Consider the following 10,788-nt stretch of genomic DNA (forward strand, 5'->3'; position numbering starts at 1 on the left):
GGGGATTGGAGGTGGAGAATTGGGGTGGAAACTGGGGAGGGAATGTGGATGGGAGCTGGGGATGGAGAATTGGGGTGGGAATTGGAATTGGGGTGAGAGTTGTGGAATTGGAGATGGAGAACTGGGGAGGGAATTGGGGATGGAGGTAGAGAATTCAGATGGGAATTGGGGTTGATTGTTTTTCATTCCTGGAAACTGGAACTGGGGATGGGAATTGGGAGCTGGGGTGGATTGTCCCTCACCTCTGGGAATTGGGTTGGGAGTTGGGGTGCATTGTCCCTCTCTCCTGGAGAAGGTTTCCCAGGCTGTCAGGTCTCTCTCCCTCTCTCCTGGCTGAGGGGGAAACTTTCCCTGAGGCCGATCCTGATTTTTGGGGTACTTGTGGTTTCCCAGTGTTGCATTCCCCTCTTTTGCAGGCACTACGTGGTTCGAGGGCCTGAGCTGACCCCATATGAAGGTAAATCCCTGCCTGGGGGTTTGCTTGGGAATTCAGGAATTCCAGGGGGTGGGAAAAGGGAAAACAATCCCACTAAAAACAGCTCCAAAACCTGGGAAAGAGGTGAAGAGAGAGGGATGCTGCTGTCAATCATTCTCTTATCAAGAGTGGGAATCGTTTATTAAATATAATTCAATATGTATTTATTAAATAAAATTTATTTAACATGTTTTGGAGTAATTTAGGAGAAGGGATAAAGTAGACTAATTAGGGATGGGAATTTGAATTGGGGTGGGAATTATTAATTAAATATAATTTCTTTAACCCATTTAGGTGGTTTAGAAGAAGGGATAAAGCAGGGAAATTGAGGATGGAATTTTTTTATTAAATACAACTAATCTAACCCATTTTTGGCTGCTTTGCAGGTGGATATTACCACGGAAAGCTAATATTCCCTCGGGAATTCCCTTTCAAACCCCCCAGTATTTATATGATCACCCCCAATGGAAGGTTCAAGTGCAACACAAGGTAAGGACTGCTTCCCACACTGCAGCCATTCCCATCCCAGATCCAGGACTGCTTCCCACACTGCAGCCATTCCCATCCCAGATCCAGGACTGCTTCCCACACTGCAGCCATTCCCATCCCAGATCCAGGACTGCTTCCCACACTGCAGCCATTCCCATCCCAGATCCAGGACTGCTTCCCACACTGCAGCCATTCCCATCCCAGATCCAGGACTGCTTCCCACACTGCAGCCATTCCCATCCCAGATCCAGGACTGCTTCCCACACTGCAGCCATTCCCATCCCAGATCCAGGACTGCTTCCCACACTGCAGCCATTCCCATCCCAGATCCAGGACTGCTTCCCACACTGCAGCCATTCCCATCCCAGATCCAGGACTGCTTCCCACACTGCAGCCATTCCCATCCCAGATCCAGGACTGCTTCCCACACTGCAGCCATTCCCATCCCAGATCCAGGACTGCTTCCCACACTGCAGCCATTCCCATCCCAGATCCAGGACTGCTTCCCACACTGCAGCCATTCCCATCCCAGATCCAGGACTGCTTCCCACACTGCAGCCATTCCCATCCAGCCATTCCCATCCCAAATCCAGGACTCCTTCCCAGCATTGCAGCCATTCCCATCCCAGCTGTGTCCCATCCCAAATCCAGGACTGCTTCCCAATGTTCCAGCCATTCCCATCCCAAATCCAGGACTCCTTCCCATCCTCCCAGCCATTCCCATCCCAAACCAAGGAGTTCTTCCCAACTTTCCAGCCATTCCCATTCCAGCTGGGTCCCATCCTAATCCAGGACCCCTTCCCACACTGCAGCCATTCCCATCCCAGCCATTCCCATCCCAGCCATTCCCATCCCAAATCCAGGACCCTTTCCCACACTGCAGCCATTCCCATCCCAAATCCAGGACTGCTTCCCACACTGCAGCCATTCCCATCCCAGCCATTCCCATCCCAGCCATTCCCATCCCAGCCATTCCCATCCCAGCCATTCCCATCCCAGCCATTCCCATCCCAGCCATTCCCATCCCAGCCATTCCCATCCCAGCCATTCCCATCCCAGCCATTCCCATCCCAGCCATTCCCAGTTCCCCACTGCTGTTTCTCCTGCTCTGGAAGGTTGTGTCTGTCCATCACGGATTTCCACCCGGACACCTGGAACCCGGCGTGGTCGGTGTCCACCATCCTGACGGGGCTGCTGAGCTTCATGGTGGAGAAGGGGCCCACCCTGGGCAGCATCGAGACCTCCGAGTTCACCGTGAGTGCTGGGAGAGCCTGGGCAAATCCAGGGAAACCCCACAGATCCCCGGGGTACAGCCGGGCTCCTTGGCTTTCCTTGACCTTGATCCCACAGGGTCAAAAATGAACATAACTCCTGTCTATAGACATTCATCACAGTGAAAAATACTCAGTTTTAAGAGCTGCAGACTACTTGGGAAGCCTTGGGAATTCGGGAAGCTTTGGGAATTTAGGATATCTCAGGGACAAGCCTGGCTGGGATTTGATTTCTTTCTTTTCCTTGACCGAAAAATACTCAATTTTTAAGAGCTACAGACTACTTGGGAAGCTTTGGGAATTCGGGAAGCTTTGGGAATTTGGGAAGCTTTGGGAATTTGGGAAGCTTTGGGAATTTGGGAAGCTTTGGGAATTTAGGATATCTCAGGGACAAGCCTGGCTGGGATTTGATTCCTTTCTTTTCCTTGACCTTGATCCCACAGGATCAAAAATGAACATAATTCGTGTCTATAGACATTAATCTCAGTGAAAAATCCTCAGTTTTAAGAGCTGCAGACTACTTGGGAAGCCTTGGGAATTCGGGAAGCTTTGGGAATTTGGGAAGCTTTGGGAATTTGGGATGTCTCGGGGATAAAGCCTGACTGGGATTTGTTTCCTTTTTTTTCCTTGACTGTGATCACACAGAATCAACAAAACATCAATTTTAGTGAAAAATTCTTCACAAATGTGATGTTTTAAGTGTTAGAAACCATTTGGGAAGCTTTGGGAATTTAGGATATCTCAGGGACAAAGCCTGGCTGGGATTTGATTCCTTTTTTTTCCTTGACCTTGATCCCACAGGATCAAAAATGAACATAATTTGTGTCTATAAACATTCATCTCAGTGAAAAATACTCAATTTTTAAGAGCAACAGACTACTTGGGAAGCTTTGGGAATTTGGGAAGCTTTGGGAATTTGGGAAGCTTTGGGAATTTGAGAAGCTTTGGGAATTTGGGAAGCTTTGGGAATTTGGGAAACTTTGGGAATTTGGGATATCTCAGGGACAAAGCCTGGCTGGGATTTGATTCCTTTTTTTTCCTTGACCTTGATCCCACAGGATCAAAAATGAACATAATTTGTGTCTATAAACATTCATCTCAGTGAAAAATACTCAATTTTTAAGAGCAACAGACTACTTGGGAAGCTTTGGGAATTTGGGAAGCTTTGGGAATTTGGGAAGCTTTGGGAATTTGAGAAGCTTTGGGAATTTGGGAAGCTTTGGGAATTTGGGAAACTTTGGGAATTTGGGATATCTCAGGGACAAAGCCTGGTTGGGATTTGATTCCTTTTTTTTCCTTGACCTTGATCCCACAGGATCAAAAATGAACATAATTCGTGTCTATAAACATTAATCTCAGTGAAAAATCCTCAATTTTAAGAGCTACAGACCACTTGTGAAGCTTTGGGAATTTGGGAAAATTCAGGAAAATTTGGGAGATCTCAGGGATTAAAGCCTGGCTGGGATTTGGTTCCTTTTTCCAGTCTCTGCCACAGGTCCACAGGATCAAAACTTAATAAAATTTATGCCTATAAACCTCAATTTTAGTCAATAATCCTCACAAATGTGATGTTTTAAATGTTAAAAGCCACTTGGTGTGAGGTTTGCACCGTTCTGGTGGGAAATAGGTGTGGAATTGAAATAAGTTAATTGAATTTTCGTGGAATTGCTGAAAAATCTGTTTTTCCTCCCCAGAAAAGGCAGCTGGCTGCACAGAGCTTAGCATTTAATTTAAAAGACAAAGTCTTCTGTGAGCTCTTCCCTGAAGTGGTGGAGGTAAGGAAACCTTCATTAATTATTCATTCTTCATCTCCAGACCCCCCTCCCTGCCCCTCCCCAAATTCCACTCTCCCATGCAGGAAATCAAACAAAAACACACCCAAATCACCACAATTCCACTTTCCCACCAAGTTTTCATCCCCTTTTCCAGGAGATCAAACAAAAGTCCACAAATTCCATTTTCCCACTGAATTTTCTCTCCCCTTTTGCAGGAAATGAAGCAAAAGCAGAAAGCAAAAGACGAGCTGAGCTCCAGACCCCCCTCCCTGCCCCTCCCCAAATTCCACTCTCCCATGCAGAAAACCAACCAAAACCACCCAAATCTCCACAAATTCCACTTGTCCACTGAATTTCTTCTCCCCTTTTCCAGGAAATGAGGCAAGAACACCCAAATCACCCCAATTTCCTCTCCCCTTTTCCAGGAAATTAACCAAAAACAGAGGCACAAGACGAGCTGAGCTCCAGACCCCCCTCCCTGCCCCTCCCCAAATTCCACTCTCCCATGCAGGAAATCAAACAAAGCCACCCAAATCACCACAAATTCCACTTGTCCACTGAATTTCCTCTCCCCTTTTCCAGGAAATGAGGCAAGAACACCCAAATCACCCCAATTTCCTCTCCCCTTTTCCTGGAAACAAAGCAAAAGCAGAACGCACAAGACGAGCTGAGCCCCAGACCCCCCTCCCTGCCCCCCCCCAAAATCCACTCTCCCATACAGAAAATCAACCAAAACCACCCCAAACACCCCAAATTCCATTGAATTTTTTGTTCCCCTATGCAGGAACTCAACCAAAACCACCCAAATCACCCCAAATTCCATTGAATTTTTTGTTCCCCTATGCAGGAACTCAACCAAAACCACCCAAATCACCCCAATTTCCCTTCTCACCACTCCATCCTCTCCCCTTTTCCAGGAAATGAAGCAAAAGCAGAAAGCACAAGACGAGCTGAGCTCCAGACCCCCCTCACTGCCCCCCCCCAAATTCCACTCTCCCATGCAGAAAACCAACCAAAACCACCCAAATCACCACAAATTCAATTGAATTTTTTGTTCCCCCCTGCAGGAACTCAACCAGAAGCCCCCAAATCACCCCAATTTCCTCTCTCTTTTTCCAGGAAATGAAGCAAAAGCAGAAAGCACAAGACGAGCTGAGCTCCAGACCCCCCTCACTGCCTCCCCCCAAATTTCACTTTCCCATGCAGGAAAATCAACCAAAACCACCCAAATCACCCCAATTTCCCTTCTCACCACTCCATCCTCTCCCCTTTTCCAGGAAATGAAGCAAAAGCAGAAAGCACAAGACGAGCTGAGCTCCAGACCCCCCTCCCTGCCCCTCCCCGACGTGGTGCCGGACGGGGACGCGCACTTCGGGCACAACGGGCACCCCCTGCTCCACGGGCACGTGGCCCTGGCGCCCGGGCACGCCGGGGGGCTGCAGCAGCCCCCCAGGAACCACGGACTCTTGGGGGGAGCCCTGGCGAACTTGTTTGTCATCGTGGGCTTCGCCGCCTTCGCCTACACAGTCAAGTACGTGCTGAGGAGCATAGCCCAGGAGTGAAATCCTGCCAAGACCAAATTTTAGTGGGGTTTTGGGGTGATCGGGGCTCTTTGGGGGGGAATTTTGGGGTTTGGCCCCGCCTGGGTCGTGGTGGGGCTGGGGGAACCATTTTGGTTTGTAGAGTTCTGCTCCATCTGTGGTTTGAACAGTGAAGATCTTCAGCAAATTTTTATTCGGTTGAGTTTTTCATTCAGGACGGTGGGACTCTTTGGAATGGGACTCTTTGGAATGGGACTCTTTGGAATGGGACTCTTTGGAATGGGACATTTAGGAATGGGACTCTTTGGGTGGAAAATTTGGAGGTTTTGTCCTGCCTGGCTTGTGGTGGGGCTTGGTGGGACACGTTGATTCTGGTGGAGTTTTGGGTTCAGGAGCCAAAAAAATGTTGGTGACTCACTTTGGTTTGTCGAGTTCTCCTCCATCTGTGCTTTGAACATTGAAGATCTTCAGAAAATTTTGACTTCGTTGAGTTTTTCATTCAGGATGGGTGGGACCCTTTGGAGTGGGACTTTTTGGGTGGAAAATTTGGGGTTTTTTGCCCTTCCTGGGTCGTGTTGGAATTTTGGGTTGGGAAGTCAAAGCATTGTGGGGGAGCCACGTTGGTTTGTAGAGTTCTCCTCGATCTGTGCTTTGAACATTGGAGATCTTCAGCAAATTTTAACTCCGTTGAGTTTTCAATTCAGGATGAGTGGGACTTTTAGGAATGGGACTCTTTGGGTGGAAAATTTGGGATTTTTTGCCCTTCCTGGGTTCTGGTGGAGTTTTGGGTTCAGGAGCCAAAAAAATGTTGGTGACTCACTTTGGTTTGTCGAGTTCTCCTCCATCTGTGCTTTGAACATTGAAGATCTTCAGAAAATTTTGACTTCGTTGAGTTTTTCATTCAGGATGGGTGGGACCCTTTGGAGTGGGACTTTTTGGGTGGAAAATTTGGGGTTTTTTGCCCTTCCTGGGTCGTGTTGGAATTTTGGGTTGGGAAGTCAAAGCATTGTGGGGGAGCCACGTTGATTTGTAGAGTTCTCCTTGATCTGTGCTTTGAACATTGAAGATCTTCAGCAAATTTTGACTTGTTGAGTTTTCAATTTAGGATGAGTGGGACCCTTTGGAATGGGACTTTTTGGGTGGAAAAATTGGGATTTTTTCCCTTCCTGGGTTCTGGTGAGTGGGTGGAAAATTTGGGATTTTTTGCCCTTCCTGGGTTCTGGTGAAGTTTTGGGTTTTGCTGCCGGTGAGAAGTCAAATCTGTTGGTTTTATTGTCCCAAAAATGGGGGTTTGTGTCCCAAAACCAGGTTTCACTGTCCCAAATTTCAGCATTTTGGGCTCTGGATGGAGGGAACAGCCCAATTCCAATTTTGGGGTGGGAATCACAAAGGAGCTCCTGGGTCAGAGGTAAAACCCCAAATTTGCCTCCATTTACTTCAAGTTTTGCTTCGATTTTTTCTAAAAAACCCCAAAATTCCTTTGGGTTTTTTTAATGCAAAATCCCAAATTTGACTCCATTTACTTCAAGTTTTGCTTCAATTCTTTCCAAAAAACCCCAAAATTCCTTTGGGATTCAGGAAATATTTCACCCCCTTAACCCCAAATCCCAGCCCCAAAATTCCTTTGGGATTTTTTGAGGCAAAATCCCAAATTTGGCTCCATTTACTTCAAGTTTTGCTTCAATTCTTTCCAAAAAACCCCAAAATTCCTTTGGGTTTTTTTGAGGCAAAATCCCAAATTTGCCTCCATTTACTTCAAGTTTTGCTTCAATTCTTTCCAAAAACCCCAAAATTCCTTTGGAATTCCAGAAATATTTTGTCCCAAATCCCAAAATTCTTTTGGGATTCATCTGCTGAACTAAAACCTGAAATTTTATTCAATTCTTTAAAACCAACCCCATTTTTTTTTTGTTTTTCCCTAAAAATTTGTTGTATTTAAACCCCAAAATTCCTTTGGGCTTCCAGAAATATTTTGCCCCAAATCCCAAAATTCTTTTGGGATTCATCTGCTGAACTAAAACCTGAAATTTTCTTCAATTCTTTAAAACCAACCCCTTTTTTTTAAAATTCCTTTGGGTTTTTTTGAGGCAAAATCCCAAATTTGGCTCCATTTACTTCAAGTTTTGCTTCAATTCTTTCCAAAAAACCCCAAAATTCCTTTGGGTTTTTTTGAGGCAAAATCCCAAATTTGGCTCCATTTACTTCAAGTTTTGCTTCAATTCTTTCCAAAAAACCCCAAAATTCCTTTGGGTTTTTTTGAGGCAAAATCCCAAATTTGGCTCCATTTACTTCAAGTTTTGCTTCAATTCTTTCCAAAAAACCCCAAAATTCCTTTGGGTTTTTTTGAGGCAAAATCCCAAATTTGGCTCCATTTACTTCAAGTTTTGCTTCAATTCTTTCCAAAAAACCCCAAAATTCCTTTGGGTTTTTTTGAGGCAAAATCCCAAATTTGGCTCCATTTACTTCAAGTTTTGCTTCAATTCTTTCCAAAAAACCCCAAAATTCCTTTGGGTTTTTTTGAGGCAAAATCCCAAATTTGGCTCCATTTACTTCAAGTTTTGCTTCAATTCTTTCCAAAAAACCCCAAAATTCCTTTGGGTTTTTTTGAGGCAAAATCCCAAATTTGCCTCCATTTACTTCAAGTTTTGCTTCAATTCTTTCCAAAAAACCCCAAAATTCCTTTGGGATTCAGGAAATATTTCACCCCCTTAACCCCAAATCCCAGCCCCAAAATTCCTTTGGGATTTTTTGATGCAAAATCCCAAATTTGGCTCCATTTACTTCAAGTTTTGCTTCGATTCTTTTTAAAAAAACCCCAAAATTCCTTTGGGATTCAGGAAATATTTCACCCCCTTAACCCCAAATCCCAGCCCCAAAATTCCTTTGGGATTTTTTGATGCAAAATCCCAAATTTGGCTCCATTTACTTCAAGTTTTGCTTCGATTCTTTTTAAAAAAACCCCAAAATTCCTTTGGGATTCCAGAAATATTTTGTCCCAAATCCCAAAATTCTTTTGGGATTCATCTGCTGAACTAAAACCTGAAATTTTATTCAATTCTTTAAAACCAACCCCATTTTTTTTTTGTTTTTCCCTAAAAATTTGTTGCATTTAAACCCCAAAATTCCAATTCTTTGGAATTCCCTGGATTTGGAGGAAGATTTGTGGGATCCCTGTGGATTCCAGGATTTGGGAATTGAATTTTTATTCCCGTTTTTTTGGGCTTGTTTGGTGTTTTCCTGGGAATTCAGCTTTTCCCCCAAAAAAAAACCCAGAAAAATGAAATTTCAACCTCTCCCTCAGGATAAAATCTTGGAATAAATCCTTGAAATCCCAGGCTGCAATTCCGTGGATTTAAAAGTTTGGGAATTTCTCCACAGATTCTTCATTTTTAATAAAAAATCCTGGATTATTTTGGGATTTTTCTCCTTTTTCCTGAAGATTCCAAGCTCAGAGGAGTGGAAGGGCTGCGTTGTAAAGCGATTTATTCATAATAAAAACCCCTTAAAAATCGACTTTGTGGGGCTTTTTTTGGGAAGAAAATTCCATGGGGGGAAAAACGGGATTGGGAATATTTCAGTTCATAAATAAAATGATGAAAAATATTCATTTTTCCTGATTTTTTTCCCTTTTTCCAGTCGGATTTTCCAGCTTCCCTTGGATGTCTCAGTGTCTTTCCTTCAGCATTCCCAATTCCAATAATCCCTTGAAATTTTGGGATATCTCTGGAGCCTTCCTGCTGATAATTATTCATTTTAATTAATATCAAATCATAAATTACAATATTATACACTATAAATATAATTTTATATAATTGTAGTAGATATTATTTCTTTATTAATACAATTTATAAAGTATTAATGATATTTTAATTTTACTTTTAATTTATAATTACAGGTGATTAATGATTAATTAATCAGGGAGATCGATCCTGCCATTTTCATGGGAAAAATTTGGATTTTTAAAGGAGGAAATTCCAATTTCCAGCAGAAAAATCACCCAAAAAAAGAATTAATTCCATAAAAACTCTGGATTTTTTTTCCAGGAATGAGGACGGCTCATTAGGATTAATTAGGAATTCTTAATTAGCGCTGGGAGCTTTGCCCTGCCGGGTTGTTTCCCTTTTGGAGAGGGAGAAATTTGGGAATTTTTTCCCATTTTTCCGGGAATTTGGGGGTTTTTTGGGACCGGCCACAAGCATTCCCAATTCCAATAATCCCTTGAAATTTTGGGATATCTCTGGAGCCTTCCTGCTGATAATTATTCATTTTAATTAATATCAAATCATAAATTACAATATTATACACTATAAATATAATTTTATATAATTGTAGTAGATATTATTTCTTTATAAATACAATTTATAAAGTATTAATGATATTTTAATTTTACTTTTAATTTATAATTACAGGTGATTAATGATTAATTAATCAGGGAGATCGATCCTGCCATTTTCATGGGAAAAATTTGGATTTTTAAAGGAGGAAATCCCAATTTCCAGCAGAAAAATCACCCAAAAAAAGAATTAATTCCATAAAAACTCTGGATTTTTTTTCCAGGAATGAGGACGGCTCATTAGGATTAATTAGGAATTCTTAATTAGCGCTGGGAGCTTTGCCCTGCCGGGTTGTTTCCCTTTTGGAGAGGGAGAAATTTGGGAATTTTTTCCCATTTTTCCGGGAATTTGGGTTTTTTTGGGATCGGCCACGAGGTGGCGCCGCGGGGTCGGGAATTGGGGCTGGAGCGGGGATTTGGGGAATCCTGAGCGGGGGGGATCCCAAATCCCAGAAATCCCAAAATCCCAGGGATCCGAAATCCCAGAAATCCCAAAATCCCACCTGGGATTTAGGGGATCCTGAGCGGGGGTTATCCCAAATCCCAGAGATCCCAAATCCCAGAGATCCCAAATCCCAGAAATCCCAAAATCCCACCGGGGATTTGGGGAATCCTGAGCGGGGGCGATCCCAAATCCCAAAAATCCCAAATCCCACCCTGGGATTTAGGGAATCTAGCTGGGAATGATCCCAAATCCCAAAAATCCCCAAATCCCAGAGATCCCAAATCCCAGAGATCCCAAAATCCCACGTGGGATTTAGGGAATCCTGAGCGGGGGTTATCCCAAATCCCAGAGATCCCAAATCCCAAAAATCCCAAATGCCAGAGATCCCAAATCCCAAAATTCCACCTCGGATTTGGGGAATCCTGAGGGGGGTGATCCCAAAAATCCCAAATCCCAAAA

General features: G+C 43.8%; 1 protein-coding gene across 1 annotated transcript; it reads left to right on the forward strand.

The window, feature by feature from the left end:
- Nucleotides 1-207: 207 nt before the first annotated feature.
- On the forward strand, nucleotides 208-5,738 carry UBE2J2 (ubiquitin conjugating enzyme E2 J2). The gene is made up of 5 exons (XM_041419848.1): nucleotides 208-457; nucleotides 862-964; nucleotides 2,080-2,218; nucleotides 3,930-4,010; nucleotides 5,288-5,738. Exons 1-5 carry the CDS (start codon nucleotides 208-210, stop codon nucleotides 5,570-5,572), a joined length of 858 nt encoding a protein of 285 aa, XP_041275782.1. The 3' UTR covers nucleotides 5,573-5,738.
- The last annotated feature ends 5,050 nt before the right edge of the window (nucleotides 5,739-10,788 follow it).

Source organism: Onychostruthus taczanowskii, unplaced genomic scaffold (assembly GCF_017590055.1).
Source record: "Onychostruthus taczanowskii isolate IOZ18803 unplaced genomic scaffold, ASM1759005v1 scaffold61, whole genome shotgun sequence".
Taxonomy (NCBI): Eukaryota; Metazoa; Chordata; class Aves; order Passeriformes; family Passeridae; genus Onychostruthus; species Onychostruthus taczanowskii.

What these genes read in the sequence shown, in the direction of transcription:
- UBE2J2 (XM_041419848.1), top strand. Translation starts at nt 208, where the DNA reads ATGGGAATTGGGAGCTGGGGTGGATTGTCCCTCACCTCTGGGAATTGG. An exon ending in TGAGCTGACCCCATATGAAG is followed by an intron (nt 458 to 861) that starts GTAAATCCCTGC and finishes GCTGCTTTGCAG; the next exon opens with GTGGATATTACCACGGAAAG. An exon ending in AGGTTCAAGTGCAACACAAG is followed by an intron (nt 965 to 2,079) that starts GTAAGGACTGCT and finishes CTGCTCTGGAAG; the next exon opens with GTTGTGTCTGTCCATCACGG.